General features: G+C 42.5%; 1 protein-coding gene across 1 annotated transcript in view; it reads right to left on the bottom strand.

Moving 5' to 3' along the window:
- The window catches only part of reln (reelin), a 91832-nt gene that overhangs the window by 43421 nt on the left and 30684 nt on the right, over nt 1-17727 (bottom strand). The window contains exons 3-4 of the mRNA XM_041039103.1: nt 11976-12114; nt 1433-1503 (exon numbers count right to left, since the gene is read on the bottom strand). Coding sequence (XP_040895037.1) covers nt 1433-1503; nt 11976-12114 — 210 coding nt within the window. The remainder of the gene's footprint in view (nt 1-1432; nt 1504-11975; nt 12115-17727) is intronic.

The raw sequence follows: 17727 nt of genomic DNA, 5'->3' as shown, positions 1-17727 counted from the left end.
ATCCGTTCACATCTACTCGCTCCCCACTTTTTTTTTTGGTTAATGATGCTTAATTACCACATTACCTCTATCCAGCGCTCAAATCATCTGTAAATTATGACCTTCAAGTTTTTCAATAACACCAGCTCTCAATCCCACCATCTTTTTCCTTCTATCCTCCCATCTCTCCTTCACCAATGAGACAATGAAACTGTCATTACTGACACCAGTAATTTATAGCGCTACATTTCTCAGCTATCGCTCCTATGCATCCCGTCATCACTGTCTATCCCTCCTCACTGCCATCTACACTCCTCATACCCGTACGTTCTCTCATTCACTCCATTTTTTACATTATCTCTGAGCTTCCATTCAGAACTTGTGTCGTCCAAGGCCATGTAGGGTCTAAATCTTTGCTCTCCAGCTTGTCTGCTGTGAGTAGCTGTGTGATTAGTGTGATACTGCAGGGCCTTGGCAATGAACAACTAAATGACTGTTGTTGGCTGCAGATATTTCATGTGCAGAGGGAGAAGACTCGGGCAGTGTGTCACTGGTGGTGAGCGGATGAGCTCTCGGGCAAGGAGACAGAGGAGAGAAGCCTTGTTGCTAACTCCCTGTCACTCTTCCAGGCCTGACTGAGGGCTCTGTGCCCCATCTTTTCCAAGTGGCTTGGAGCCATCAAGTTGAGCACTCTGCCTGGCGTGTGCTACAATCACTGGTACTGTCTCCCATGACCTGCTAGGGAACACACTTGTAATGAAGAGTCCTCAAAGACTAGCCACAGAGATTTTTTTTTTCCCCCCTAATACAGACTAAATATATTTTAAAGCTGGAATTTTGTTTTTACCCTGAAACACCAACGAAAACAGCAGCAGCTAGAGCACTTCTCCACTTTCAGCATTAAAGTCAAATTTCATCTACAAGGAGGAGTTCTTGAGTGAGGAGGAGGCTTCTTTCCTGTAAACAAGCAATTATACACACTCAGCATGCAGAGTGGGACTGCACTGTCTGTCAATAGCTACTTAAGGCTGTCACAGAAAGTGGATGTAAGATGTGTTGGCCATAAAGCGTAAATCTCCGACAGAGAGAGAGAGAGGGGGAAAAAAAGCTGAGTTTAGCATAAGCTGAAATTAAGCTGGCAATATAGGACATCCAAATATCTCTGGCTCTGGCTGCATCATTAGGGAGAAAAAGCCAAGAAGTGCAGCAATGCCACTGTCATGAAGAAGCAGCATATCAACCATATTGTGTCATCCACATTCTGACTATGCGTGCTTATGATGGACAGTAATAGGAGGTAGGTTAGTATAGGTTTTGGCTCACATATGTGCTTGAACATACTGTGTATGTATCTGTGCAGGTATGAATATATCTGCCTCTAAGTGCAGCATATTCACATGTTTGTGTCACAGAGGGGGAAGAGGGGTGTATGTTTGTCATCCCTGCTACTCACCTCCTTGCTCACACAGCTGCTGGGCCAGAGCATCCTTGAAAATGATCTGTCCTCGATGTGTTGCTGTGGCACTGAGGGAAAGAAAGAGGGAAATCAGGAGAGGAAGACAAGGAGAGAAGGAGCATTAGCACAAACAGCACCACCACGAGTGAGTCCTCAATATATGAAGATTAATCCAGCACAGATGGCATCATTTCCCACTTAACCAAAATGTGCTCAAGCATCCTACATAAAAAAAAAGGACATTTTCGGAAATTCATTATGATGTGACTTTGAAAAAAACAAAAAACTGAAAATACCCTCAGAACACTGTCAAAATGGCAATTTCAGAAACTAGTTTCTCTGAGGCTATGTGATATTTACATGTGAATAACAGAAATGGCAAAAAAAAGAAAGTAGGATAACTACACACGTACAGGCTAATCACTCTTACATGTAACTGGGGAGCAAAGTGGGAGGGCTTGTTTCTATGACTACAGTATGTTTGCTCTAAGAGGATAATCATTTGTATATTATTCACGTATTGACTGGGATATTTTCTCATTCACATTTCTGTAACAATGGCGCAACAACTTTTTTTGTGCTTAAACAGTGTAAAATAATGTGAGTTATCAAATATCTTCCTATATCAACAGCTCCCTGGACTACAATACTGCATCCATGCATGCCAGTGTAAATCCAGCTGTATGTTGCGTGCTACTGCGTATGTGTGGAATGTAATATGAATTCCATCCGGTGGCCATGAAATGCATTATTCATTTGAAAATGGAGTGATCTTTAAAAATCTAAGAGGGTGAAATGGCTCCGAGTGCAGTGGGATCTTTTACACAGATACTGAGACAGGCTCTCTTGTACTGTAGCCATGTGGAAAGAGATCCACTCTCATTTGCAATGCCAGAACGATAGTGGGAAATATGCGTTCTGAAGAAGCTGCCTGAGTCCAGAAATGTCATCTCTTCCAATAATAATCATAACAAAAACAACAACAAATCTACTACTCGCAGCTGCTACGAGCGATTATGATGATAATACTAATAAAATTGAAGTTGTTAGAATGCTCATGTAAAAACAAAAAAGTAAAAAAGTAACTGAGTAAAGACAGAAAAATAAAATGGAGCAGACAGGAGAGAGACTGACGTGGAAAGGTTACTGGGTTTGGAAGAAACTGCAATTTTCAGAAAGTCCTTGAAATGAGTTATTGGAAAAAAATTGTAAAGTTTTAGAGCCCTTTGTAGCTCATTCCAGTTAGTGGCGGCAGCAAAATGGTCTGTGTAGTAGTGGCCCTATGAAGGAGACAAGAGGAGACAGCACTACACTTTTAGCTGGCTAGTAAAAGCTGTATTGGACCACTCCTGTAGTATAATCTGCATTTTCCCAACACAATACACAGAGGAACAACAGCTGGAATGGGATTAAGGTCAAAAACATAAAGGGGATAAATATAACAGCCATGACGTGTTTCCTCAGTGTTACTGTTTGTCTATCAAGGAGAGTAGAACAGTTGGAGTCTTGTCTCATCTGTCTGGCTCTCAGACAACATTTTAATATTGTAATTTGGCTTTGGTTTTAATTATAAACGTCATCAGTGGCTTGTAAATTTGACCCACCTCGCATTACGACACGCGCTGACACAGAGCTATGCGTGCCACCCACATACAGTGAGAAAGTCCCTTCAAGGGGCACTGGTGGAAATAAAAGGTCCTTTTCTCTGTCTCTGCCATGCAAGGACACACTTGTGTTCTTTACACTCTCAGTGTTCAGGGTATTCCCAGGGTCCACAGACATTATACAACATTTCTATTGTCTAAGTAAATCCATTAGAGCTGTGGGTAACCTGACTGTGATTTCAAATTCACTATATGTCAACACCTGTGGGAGAGATCCAGGAAATTTCCTGTGCATTGGGCCACACCCAGTCAACATACTGTACATTACAACACAGGCTAAGATGAAGAGAGGATTAAAAATAAGCACAGCTTTATGGGGTGTAGAGAAAATGGTAGCTCTCCTTCTCCTGCTTCTTCATTCATCTTTCCTTTTCTACCGTCCTATGTGGATTTTGCCTTGCACCTCCCAAACTCTACCCCACTGTGGCCCACCGAGCAGACTCAGGCCTTTTATGGGTGCCAAGGCATTTACACGTTCATCTCAGCTCATGAATAATGAATAGGCGCCTTATTAATTAGTAAAGAGCTCCAGTGCATGTGCAGAGCTGGGGAGAAAACATACATAATTACACTCATATTTCAGAATCGGGTGAAAACTAATTTGAGTTTGGTATTTATGAATAAAAGATGGTGCGTAACGAACAGCGGGTGGGGATGTAGGAACAAGGCCCTTAAATATTTACTGAACACAGTCTCAACTCAAGTTCACTAAACAGATTCTGTTAAGTGACAGAGGACAGGGGGCTCTCTCTCAAGGAGCAAATTTGATCTCACACGCATCTCATACACATGTTGAAACACACACACACACACACACACACACACACACACACACACACACACACACACACACACACACACACACACACACACACACACACACACACACACACACACACACACACACACACACACACACATCTGTGACAGCAACCCTCTGCCAAGCCAGGTAGGAGAAAAAAAAAAAAGCCCTGCAAAGCTGACAGTATTGGGAGTATGCTGCATTCACGCAGACATTCGCCCTGCGTTAAAGCAACGCACAGGGCTGGGTTGGTGGGGGTGTGTTGTTTCATGTACCACTGAGACAGTGAAATATGATCCGGGAAGCTGAGTCGGAGGAAAGAGCTTTTTACATCCACATAATCTAAAAGTAAAAGTGCTTATTATGCAGCAGAATGGCCCCTGTTAAAGGAACTTTATATAATAATAATAATAATAACTAATTGATGTGGAGCTGGTTGTAACTACTGTATGTACTGTTGGGTAGTTTAAAGAATGCATCATATTTTATAAAATGATATTTTAAAAGTGGGTTTTTCTTGCCACTGTTGCCAAGTGCTTGCTCTCGGGGGAAATGTTGGGTCTCTGTAGATAATATTATAATCAGTATGGTCTGATCTGCATGAAAAGTGCATTGAGATAACTTCTGTTATGATTCAGCAGCATATGAATAAAATCGATTTGAAAACTTAATTGAACATTGCTGTATAATATATACAATATTTGCCTCTTAAATGTAGTGGAGTATAAATATAAATAATGTGAATATTCTAATAAAGCACAAGTACCTCAAAAAAGCACTTGTAGTAAAGTAAGTAAAGTACGCAGAAGCATCTTTGAAAACTTGTGTGCTTCTAATGGTGTTTTCGTCCCTTTCAGTAAATACGACAGCAAAACACATGTCACAAGAGATTTATTCAGTGGGAAAGAGTACTATTAAAGTGTGTGTATGAGTGAGTGGACTGACTGTGTGTGACTTAATAACGTGTATGTCATTAAAACAGTAGCCAGGAGAGGGCATTTAGTCTGAGCCGGAGAGTGTGTGATCAGCGCAGCACGACGCCAGCGTCTGTCCTGCCGTCACACTCCAGTGGCTCCTCAGCGTGTGTCTCTCATTACCGTCTCCACTCTGGGACCCACACACACATACACACAGAACAGCACTGATACACACAAAACATTTATTGAACATCTAAATGTTAATTTGACTTTCTTTAGGGGGGGAAAAAGCAATTAAGGGCCTAAATGTGTTGGTGTTTTTATTTTTTCCCTCCTCTCTCCTTCCTCTTATTCAAACGAGGGATCATTCATCTTGTGTCATCCTCTCCCCTCTCATTAGTCTGGAGGAGAAAATCTGAGAGAAGGGAAAAAAAGAGGAATTGAGGAAGATGGAGAAAAAGAGGAGGATTGAGAGAGAGAGAGAGAGAGAGATGGATAAATGAGGGGGGAGGGTAGGCGAGGAGAATAGGGGGTGGGATTTGGTCAGGGGGAAATAGAGATGGGGGTTAGATGGCCTTGTCTTCAAAGTCCACAATCTACTGTCGAATAGCAAGGCATGAGAGAAAAGGCAGGGATCCGGTCCACACACACGCACACACACACACATTCCAAGCCGTATATGAGCTTTAACATGTATGCAGATGGACAGGCTGTCACTCAAAGACCTCCCAAAAGGGCCTGGAGTGGGTAATTACCAAGCATGTCTTCCATGTTAGATTACATGTTGCTGTCGGCCATAAGTATCCCCCAGGAGCCAGCTTGACAGCTCCCTGCTAACCACACACACACACACACACACGCACGCACACGCACTGATTTTCTCTAAAGCCATATACATGCAGTTAAATATAGCTATTGTTATATTAAAGACATGAATATCCACTCAATACTCAACACAAACTTTTGTGGGAGTTTTTTACAGAAGGCCAGAAAATAGTCATTTTCTCTCCCCTCACAAAACTATTACATCTGAGGGCACAGGACACACACATCGCCTCGCACTTCTTCCCTCGTTAGACGACGCTCCCATCCCATTCTCCTCAAATCCCAATTAAAAGCTCATTTTCTCTCCCAGCTCACTGTGGCCTGTTGGTAATCATGATTAATATGAGGAGTTTCAGTGGGGTGCAGTTCCAGTCGCCAGCACTGATTTGGTGCATTTGGACTAGGCCCTTTAAAAAAAATACACCCTAATTGGTTGATTTATCTTCCACGTTGAGGACCAGCTGTGGTTATGGCATCGCAATCAGGGACAGCGAGTAGAAGAATGGAGAGGCAGAAAGATGGAGAAATAAAGACAGGATTGAGAGAGAGAGCCTGAATCTGCATTCAGATCCCTCCAGGAGATCACTGACCAGGAGCTCGGGTGATATGTAAAGTAGGTTTTCTTGATTTCAAACCAGTCTTGATATTTCCATACCAACCAGGGCTCGAGAAGGTGTGACTGGCTTTGTGAAATCACATTACTCCCACCCCCTCTCTCCACCCCTAAATTAATTAATTGAAAAAGGCTCTTGGAGAACATGCAAATTTAATGAAGCTCCACAGAGGAGGGATTTGGGAGTTGTTTGGCAAATTACCTGCTTGTTAGCACAGGGTCATAGAGAGTTACGGCGGCGAATACAGCCAGAAGAAGCATAGTTACTGCTCAGTATACAGCCAGGAGAAGAGCAATTGACCTTGACTATTGTTAGTGAGTAATAATTAGGGGGGATTAGGTAAACAACAGTACTTAGGAGTAAATATGTGAGGAGGAAGGAGAAAATACAACTGAGCCTGAACCTTCTTTTCTTAAAAAAAAAGCTGCTTCCGAAAACACGGATGACTGAGAAAATGAGCCTTTTAAAAACCTTTGTCTCTCTCCCTCACTTTCTCAGCAAGGGTCAGATTAGGACAAGAGGGGGAGAAAGAGAAGAATCTACTGTATTTACCCAGAGCAAACAACAGAGAGATGAATCCCTGCAACAAGTCATGTCTGCTATTTATCTTGTCAGTCACCACGGAGCACATTTGCAGGAACAGACGACGCAGAATGTCGGGCAATCATTTCACACAAAATACATCTGGAGCAGACCCCCTGTCCCCTGAGAATGGTTCATTTTGCTGCATTTAAAATGAAGTGCTTTTCTTTTTCAATCTCCACGCTCTATTTCATCTAGAATTGATAGGGGGGGTCACCGTCTCTGCAGGTGGGGCGGCAACCCCCTGATGAGACTGTGATTTCGGAGCGGCACAGATGTGATGCGGACAATTTATGGAAGTATTGATCAGAGCACTGATGTGTACTATGCATGTATCTATGTGCACATGTGTGTCTCTATGTACACAGGTGTATGTATATAATTACAGGGGTCATGGACAGGCCCATGGGAAATAAGACACTTTCATGGATGCAGAGACCTTTAGGGTAAACAGCAACAGGAGCCCAGGTTGTGATCTGTTGAGCACAGGAATAGGTTTACCTCTAAAAGGCAAAGATTTACTGTTAAATTCTGAAAAAGTGACACAATTCGAAAGTTTAAGAAAGGTTAAACACATGACCCTGAGAGATATAAGAGTTGCTGTCTCGTATGTGAATGTGTGATATATGAAAATTGGAATTATATGGCTGGACTGTGTCAGATTTGCAGCTCCGGTCAGACTGTGGAGCAAAAAAGTGGATCGGATTTATGTGCTCTGTCATCTCTCACATCACTCCCCATATTTCTATATCTACAATGCCAAAAATGTGATTATCTTGAACCAATCACTCATGTTCCCGGGCCAAATGTCTATAGTGAATCAGTCGCACAGCCACAGGCCAGTATGGAGCTTTAATGATGAGGGGAGCTCATTAACCAATGATTTTATGTTGAAACCGACTCAAAGATTGACTTGAATAATAGGAAATCAATGTAGAAGACTAATACCAGGAGAAACTGGGAGCTGGGTGATATAGGTCATCTGTCAGTCTGATGTCTGAACTCTGACCTTTGACCTCTGATTAATACAACAAGTTGTCCATCATTCTGCCTGTCAGGATTATAAAATGGAAAGTTCAATTTAAATTTTAATTGATCGCTTTATTCTGTGACTGCCAAATCACCCTGTTTTCACATGATGCAGTGGACTGTTGTATGTGACCTGTACAATACAGTGTGTGTTTCACAAACTTCAAGCTCACACAGACCTGCCTCATCCGAACAGATGGCTGTATCAACAACACAAACACAGCCAGCATAATTAAAGAACAGGAACCATTCCTTTTCAATTACAGCTAACAAGACAAGAGGGTATTTGAGCACCCACCTTCCCTTCCTCACTCCATTTCTATTTCTCCTAATTGCGGCAACTGGTTGCCTTCAATCAGTCCGGGGTTCCACAGAGAAACCACAGGTAGCAGAGAAGCATGAACAGAACAGATATGTCTGCAAACAAATGCACATATAAACACACACATACACAGCATGCCATGACATACAGGAACCGTGTGCCATTAGATCCGCAGACACCCTTCTCCTCGGGGGGAACACTTTGGGAGTGTGTGTGTGTGTGGGGGGGGCACATGCAGTAATTAAAGCAATCTCCAACCCAGCAGCTGTCTGAGTCCCACAGGGAGAACGTTCAAAACACTACAGCTCAAAAACACATCTCTCATACACACACACACACACACACACACACACACACACACACACACACACACACACACACACACACATACCAACGATATGTTCATGGAGGGCCGCATGTGTGTGTAGAGCACCCAGATACACCCATACAGAACCCGTACACATGCAAGGGCTACGCACAGTGCTAAGGTTGTTTGAATAAGTTTCTCTGAGGGAAGCTGTAGTTACATGTAAAACCCCATAAACACACACACACACACACACTGCACACACAGAAATGCACTGACTGCCTTGAGGCTGTAAATGAAGCAGAATAAAGGCAAAGAAAGGAAACGACACACCAGTGCATCTTTGCATTCACCAGAGGAAGCTATTAACCATTCTCACCTCTGCTAAGTGCAGCAAAGCATTCGGTACATTATGTGGTGGTGTGGACTGTCACGTCTGTGCAAGAAGAATAAGAAAAGTGGGGCACAACTGTGTTTTATGCAATCATTGAAGTGTAAGCTGGTTTGTATCTTATATGTAAGAAAGGGTTTTCTATTGGCCTCCACTATAGATTCACTGTGATCATTTCTGAGTGTATCCCAATAAGGTTGCCACTCATGGTTACTTTTAAAGATTAAACTCTGGATTAAAAATTGCAATTAATTGTTAAGTCTATAAAATGTCATAGTGGTTTCCCAAAGACCAATGTCAAAGGCTTCAAATTGCTTGGTTTTGTTTTTGGACAACAGCCCAAAAGCCATAAAAATTCAATTTACAGTGATATAAAACAGAAAAGCTGATAATGGACTGAACTGAATTGTTAAATAGAACTTATCAAAACTGTTGATTCATTTTCTGTAGATGAACTGGTTTGAGTTTGAACAGTGTCATCAGTGTTTTCTTATGGATGGATGTGCATGCGAGTGTGTGAGCATCCTACTCCTCCACCTCCTCTCCTCTCCTTTTCTCCTCCAAGGCCTTCCCTTCTCTTTAGGTGGCAATTTACAGCCACCCAGAAAATGAGTTCTTCTGAAGCCCCACGTCACTGCACTCTATCACACTCCCGCTGGTGATCTGTTACCAGGAACACTCCCACAATCTCGCCCATAAAACTGCTCACAGGACCCATATTAATGCAGTGGCGGACCCGCTCCAGGCCTGTGAAGGACATAGGATGTCTAATTTAAACACTCATGGACACTGCTTGTGAAAAATGGCCCCTTGTATCCATCAGGCCAGGAGTTCTCTGGGCAAGCACAGGACATTGCATTATTTACATTTTATACTGTCAAGACAAATGTAGTTTCTGTTACAGCCATAGTGCTATATCTTTTATTACCTTGGTTGACTTTTAAGCTTGTAAGCTTGTAGTATTTGTTACAAAACTGCACTTCTTGGGAAGAATGCAAGACAGGCAATGGCAGCCACAGTTTTCTGATCAAATCGTGCCCTCAAGAGGAACAACACTGACAATTCAGTCTTGGAAAATTTGATGTGGCACCCGAGGTGGCCCTGGTTTTCGACACAAGGGCCTCGCCTGTTGAATTCCCCCACTGAACCCAGGGAGGGCAGCTCAAGAGACGAGGATATACTGGTGGAGATGGAAGCTGTGAACTGTAACAGGGTGCAGTAAGAGAGTGTGTGTGCGTGCGTGTGTGTGTGTCTGTGTGTGTGTGTGTGTGTGTGTGTGTGTGTGTGTGTGTGTGTGTGTGTGTGTGTGTGTCTGTGTGTCTGTGTGTCTGTGTGTCTGTGAGGAGCAGTCTCCAGCCAGCTGGAGTGTGACTGGCTGACTTTGATAAGGTCAGCCGCAGGGGCCGCTATTGTCATATAGTCGTGGCCCCCTGCCAGCCCCACTGTCATCATCAGCACTGGCACACTGCTGCTCTGTGGTTTATACTCACACGCAAACACACAGCACATGCATTGCCACACACACACACACACAAATATCGAGGAAACACACAATCCTGGTAAGCTGACACACGCTCAACAGTAAATGTGTTTGCTGGCAGACTAAAAAGCCAGTAAATCTGTTTGGCTCCGTGGATATTGTCTAAATGGCAGCTCCACTTCAGCAAATTCCCCAACTGAATCCTTTTCTGTCAGTCTGTCCATAAAAGTCTCTGTCTGATAGTCTATCAAGTCCCTCCAGGAATTCACGGAGGGATTTTTGTGAACACTGCCAAAATGTTTAATTTAGTTGTGCTTTTTATCAGACACTGATGTGCAATTTGCAACGTCTTTCAAGTTTTAAAGGAGGATGACTGGCAATAAAAAAAAAAGATAATAAAAATAAGGGATTAGTTTGCAGTTTGATTTGACTATCTAACCATTAAAATCATTTCATGACAATAATGTTTTCATCTTTGGATTTCATTTAAAAAAAAAATACACTCACTAAGAATTGAGAATTACACTTGTCAAATTCATAAATATTGTAGTATCTGTGGATGAATTTCTGAAAGATCTTTATAATGCAGTGCTGTGCTGCTGTGACTTTGCATGGGGCAGTGTTATTGGAATACACTCTTTTCCTCTATGCTTCTCCAGCAACAGCTGCTAATTGCATTTTGACTGATTATCAGCATGAGGTTGTAAATCATCAGCCAAGAGAACGAGAGGGAAAGAGAGTTAGAGGGTGTTTCCAAAAGATAGAGATGGAGAAAATGATTAAGAGCAAGATAAACTAGAGGAAGGAGGCAAACGAAATGAGAAAAAGGAAAGACCAAAGCCGTTCTCATACACAGCTAGAGTCTCTCTCTCTCGGGTAAATTTTAGGGAAATCAGACGTGTGAAAGCTAAATCACTTGTCCAGTGTCCCTGAGTAACTGGTTACTGGCCCTGAGTGTGTTGAAGCGGTGCACTAAAACTCACAATAAAGCCCCATTTGTACTAGTGGGAGTAGAAAGCTTTATTTAAAATACTAAAAGAACAACTTTGCAAATGTTTTCTGTTGCAAAAAAATGTGTGTGTGTGTCTGCATCACACCCATCCTCAGGGGATGGGTGGATCTGACCAACGACTCACTCACACTTTTTTCCAATGAGAAGAGTGGCCGAGCCCATTGAATAAGAGGACAGGAATATTTCTGTTAATTCTCAGCAGGGCAAACACAGACATTCACACCTGCCCCTGCACAGGCCATGTCAAGCAAGGTAATTAGGATATAAACACACACGCTGACTCTGTCCCTGGTTTAACCTCTTTCTAGTCGTAATGCACGCTTTCCCTGACAGGATGGCCTTCTAACATCCTTTCTGCGGCAGAAAACACCGCCCTGATGCCAGCTGATAAGCCTCTCTCAGGCTTACTGGGTCAGTATGCGGCCACACGCCATTAACGGATATTATTGTTACAGTTTACGACTTCCACGTCATAGTTTGACGCGTGGCAGCTGTAAGGGTCCTAGTCTGTATCACAAGGCTTTTCATCTGCAGTATCTCTGCCTCAGTCTCTTTTACACTCTTTCTTTCCTTCACATACACATGTATGACTTACAGGAAATTGACACAGCCAGTGCCGGGTGGTGGAGCGATCCAGACAAAACTGAAGCTGGTGGAGGGCTGGTGGCTAACGTGGGAAGCAACCACACTGCAGACAAACTGGGTTCCACCAAACTGACGCTCTGGTATCACACCTGGAGGAGTGAGGAGAAGACAGTAAGTGAGACACCAAAAAGGACAATTGGAGAGACAGAGAAAGTGGACTAGTGTCACCTTGATATACAGTTTTAAACAATTTACTATACTGCAGAACATTTAACCACAGCCTACCACAGTTTTTCAGTTTTTTTCCTTACAGGTAGCAGCAAGAAGCAGATTACTTACTGGAAAGTAGCAGGTAGAACTGTATTAAAATCAGGTAGCAAAGACATACAACTTCTTGTATGTAGGTTACAGTAAATTGTCACAGTCTATGCCATGTCTGCTTTTATCTTTGTAAGAGTTACATTATCATTGTGTGGTAAGCCCATTCATTAGATCGGTATTGCTAATGTCTGCCAGTGCTGTGTGCTCATGGGTCTCCCAAACAAGACGTCCTTCATAAGCTGCACTGTCAGAAAACCCCACCCAAAGACAACCAATTACTAAAACACACATGTGGTGTAAAAGATCATATTTAATTTATGACCTCCTGCATTAAACAGTTTTTTTTTTTGTTTGTTTTTTTTGCTGTAGCCAGCTTTCACCAGTTTCCCACTACCAGCCTTTAAAAATTAATCCACATCCTACTACACTGCTGCACACTCACAGATTTACTTTCACAAACCTGTGATGGATTACCACAACTATTTCAAGCAAGTCTGTTCAAGTTGATTTTATACAGTACTGAAATGAGAGAAGACAAGTAGGAACAAATTTAAATAACAAGAAAACAGTATCCCAGGCCAGATGATTTGCAGCTAAGCCAAACCTGTCACCTTCAGTACAATTAAAACACTGCAATAATATTTGGTGAGAGAAAATACACTGATGCATAAGGTGAGTGGCCAATACATTTAACCTGACATGCTAAGAGAGAGCAACAAGGACCTGTGTGTTATAAGGAACTATAGACAGTGAAAAGAAGGCAGAGTATTGACATCTACCTATGGTCTGGAGTGCTGCACATACAAATCCACCTCGCGCAATCCTCCCTTCTTTCCATCCGGTTTTACTTTGTTCTTTTTTTTTACCCGTTTGATCTCATGCCATTGTACTATTATTTTTTCCATCCACTGGTGTCCCACTGTTTTCCTTCTTTCATCGCTTCCTGCCTCACACTCACTTTTCTCATTCACCTTCTCTCCTTTGTTCTTTTCCCCTCTCTACTTCTCTCCTTTCATCATTCATTTTTTTTTTCCTGTACGCGCTCCTTCTTCTTCTCCCTCCCTGTGAGCTGACAATACATAACAGTGCTCTTATTAATGAGGGTCTGTGTCCGGCTATGATTGCACTGATGGAATGACATCATGTCACACAATCTTTCCTCCATATCACAGAGGGAAAGGGCGGGATGCCACTGGACTCATCAGTCACTGTGCGCACATACAGAACAGTTTAATCATTTACTGTTACTAAACAGCTTTGTGGCGTCTGTGAAGAGGCGTTCAAACTGTGCGGTAACTATCGCAGCACAACTAAAGAATGCATTTGTGCATCTCCCAGACAGATAATCTGAGCATTTGTCCTAATTCTCCAACACCAAGTCAAAATAGTGTGGTGCACTGGACCACAAATGCATTCAGCCAGTTTAAAAATGTATGCAACATCCCGTCGGTGTATGAAGATGTGCTCTGAGCTGCAGCACTCTGATGGCTGGCCTCTGCTCTTTATAACCTGCAAATACGATCCTCCTCCCCTCTCTTCTCTTCTCCTCTCTTCAATCATAACTCACTTCACTGAAAACATAATCAGTGATGATTAATAACATCAGCGCTTTAATCTTCCTTGGATCAATGTGCAAATCAATATGCAAAAATTGTGTGTCTGTGTGTGTGGTTCAAAACTAATTATTTGAAGAGGAATACTTTCAGCCTTTTCTGACAATAATAAATTGGACTTCAGAGATTGCATCCATAAATATATACAATGTTGACAGCACCACGAATGTTTCTTCTTGACACGCTTGGCATGGCGGGCTGTACGTGTGTGTGTTTGCGCGTGTGCTCATTTGTACACGTTTGTAGTGTTGTCCAAAATGTATGTTGATTTGTGTGTGTGTGTGTGTGTGTGTGTGTGTGTGTGTGTGTGTGTGTGTGTGTGTGTGTGTGTACAAACAAACTCATCATTGCTGTTGGATGAGAAAACAAGAAAAACAACCTTCTTGTTTTTAGACTGAGCACCATGTATTTATTTTACCCTATGGGGTTTCCAAAGGTTTCCTTCAACCCAAATTTTCTCATTATGTAGAGAAACATCAAACTCTTTAACTAGAGTTCAAACTGAATAATCATCAAAGAGACATGATTTAAGAGGTTTTCACATAACAACAACATATTGTGACATCATGTGTGAGTGCGCGCAGCGTGTGGTCCTAATGTGTCAGATTTACGAGGTGTCAAGCGAAGCGGCCTTATGCATTGCTAAGGAGCTGCTGGTGTGTAATAACAGACTGAGATGTAATCACCCACTAATAGTACTGCTGTTCTCCAATCACCTCGGCTACAACCTCTCTGTGTAATGGCCGCGATTTACTCCTGAGCAAACACATCCACACTCACACGGGAGAAACGCGCATAAACACACATTACTGTCGAGGGTTATTGCCATGTTGTTTGCTCGAGCACGATCCCCTAAGCACCCTATCTTTACTGCCACCAGACAGAACAGCAGACGTAGTTTCTGTGCTAGTCTTATGAAGCACTCAAGGAAACATGTGCTGACATACCCACACATCTTTCCTCTTTTCCTCGGACACAAAAGAGTGCCATTTTCAGTGCAATTTCCTTGCTGTTCCATGCCACAAATTTACTGCCACAACCAAGGCAGTCATGACAACAGTTTTGGCACTAATTGTCCAATTTTGTGGCAGAGGAAGAGAAGAAGAAGAAGTGGTGTGAATCTTTCTCACCACATTGCCATGGTGCAATTTGAGAATCCCCGCAGATGTGCATAATACAAGCTTAGCTCTCATGGCAATGAGAGCTTTCCACTATCTGGAAAGCTGCAAAGACAAACGGAAAGAGAAAAGTGGGAAATGGTGGGAAGGGCACCAACAACAACTTAAGAGTCAGAGTGATTTTTCATTTACAGTTATGACAAACTCTTGCAATACCAATCCTAACTAATATTCCACAGGCTACTGTAACTCTTGCTCATATAGGGGGGGGGGGAAACTAATACTTGATGAAGTTAAAACAAACGGAATTCAATTCAGTTTCTGTGAAACAAAATTTTGAAACAAAAATTTAGCATAACATCGTGAGAAAATTAGCAAAAAGAAGCAAATAGTAACAGACAGAGAAAGCAATAGCGAGAGGGAGGAACTGATATGGCTGAAGAAAAGCAGAGAGCGGTTTGGCTAGGGTGGAGATGAAAAGGCAGACTGATGCACTCCAGGACACAGCAGCGCTGGGACTCGACACCACTCACAGAATTTCTATTCCCACTTGAAAAATACACTCAGGCGTAAAAATGCAAATAACGAAACTAGTCCCTTTCATGTCTGGGTGTGGAGAGAGAGAGGGAGAGAAAAAAAAAAATCACTATTATTCAATAAGCTCCAAATCCCAAATGTTCCAGTAAAGCAACAAGCTGTAGTGAACTTGGAGAGAGAAAAAAAAAGAAAGCCCTGACATTCCTGGTTCTGTCCTGAGAGGTGAGCAGAGGAACAGAGAGACAGGCTCTTTCGTCATTGTGATATGAAAATATATAACAAAGCCCTTCCTGTGTCCTTATACGCCAGGGTCACACAAACTGCAAAAACTGTCCATTAATTTACGCTTTGCTCAGTTGACCTCTGAATTCTTTTTTAGATCTCTGGTGACTAGCAGATGTAATGGGTGTTAAATTTGCCTCATGTGCTTGTTTTCTTCTCTGTCAATATTTTGTTCTTTGTTTATCTCCTCTTTTCTCTTTCTCGATCCCACAAATTCTCCAGATTCCCCCCAAATCCTCTCACTGTAATTACAGAACTTGATGAAGTTGTATTAATCAAAAGCCACAGTTACTGTGTGAGTGGCATACATTTTTGGTGATTAATCTCTGTTTAGAAAAGGAAACAAACATTTAAAACCAGCGGGCACATTTTATGCTTAATCAGCTGTGACTGCTCGTTCTCCACGTGTGGACTCGGTATCACACAATCGGCAACAAGCACAACTCACCTTCTGAGCCGACAGTGACCGAAGTGGTCGCTGCAGCACAAATTCCACCGGTGATGCATTCATGCTGCATGTTAGATAAGTATCAGTAGAGGCCGCTTCTAATTCAGTAACCAGCCACAGGGGGATCTTGGAGGACTGTTGCAACCACGCACCCACAATCAAATGCACACATGCAAATACATACACGCTCACACTCTCACACACACACACACAAACACACGCAGTTCTTTCACATGCAGATTGGGCACTTATGAGCTGTCGGCAGTGATTAATGGCAAGGGAAGATGACCTGCTAACTCCCACGGTATGACTGGGCAGAGCATGTTTCATAAATATGAACCCACACACACACACACACACATGCCTATACATGCATTCTTATACATGCCCACACACAAACTCACTCAGATACACAGAAACACAGGAAATGGGTGTGTCTGAATTTTAAGGGTCATATGTTGGTTGTAGGACTGTCACCCCGACATCAATCTCTGCTGGTAATTGCAGTGAATTTTTAAAGCGCCTCATAAAAAGGAAGTGGGAAGTTCACCGCCTCTTATTTATTCATATTCAGTCCGCCCATGTCTCCGGTAACAAAGACTTATCCACATTTTTTCCCTTCCGTCTGGTCTTTCTCTTTTAAGTATGTAAACACTTCAGTTCACATCTGTCGGTGTACTCTTTAACATCTCTCTGTTTAGACGGTGCATTTTTATCTGTCTTTATATCTTGTTTTGCAAAGCTAATGAGCTTTCCACCGCCAAGCTCAAAACAAGTCAAATAGATGGAGTGAGAATTCTCCCTGATGGAGCAGATGGGCAATCGGTGGCTCAGCCTGGCAGCGACTTCACACTGTAGGACCAGCAGGAGCCGGTCTAACTGGCATTAGAACTGATAGATAGGCTTTGTGGCAGAGTTGTGAGGATTTGAGAGGCACCATTCAAATTGATGTGCACATTTACCAGAATCATTCAGAGTTTATACACACCATTTGACATCTGGTCAGTACCAAATAGCTACTGGAATTTGCAGTTATCACACAACTGTCCTTCAGCAATGTCTGGCTCTACAGCAACAGGACACTATTAGTTTGAGTGATCTGTCTGTGTTTGATTTGCCAGTATCCATTCCTGACAAATGGTTTTAAGATGATTTCAAGACAGTTAAACATGTTTTTTCCAGCTAGATTTATGATTCCCTTCCTCTGTTGCTAAGGAAATGCTTACAGGAAGGCAGTGGGAAAGTGCACTTCAGTCCCTAAAGGCAAAAGGAATCTGGGTGCTTGTTGCTTCCTTTCTACAAACAGTAAATTTAGTAAACTGATGCAGCTTTCCCTTCACTGGCGCAATTGTTATTAATGAATATATGTTTGCCTTTAATGCTGGAGAACACTCGTTCAGAGCCATAAATACACAGGCACATGACCCTGTATGGCTGCACATA

The sequence above is a fragment of the Toxotes jaculatrix genome, chromosome 5 (assembly GCF_017976425.1).
Source record: "Toxotes jaculatrix isolate fToxJac2 chromosome 5, fToxJac2.pri, whole genome shotgun sequence".
Taxonomy (NCBI): domain Eukaryota; kingdom Metazoa; phylum Chordata; class Actinopteri; family Toxotidae; genus Toxotes; species Toxotes jaculatrix.
Note: the sequence above shows the minus strand (reverse complement) of the source record. Positions and strands in the feature narration are given on the sequence as shown.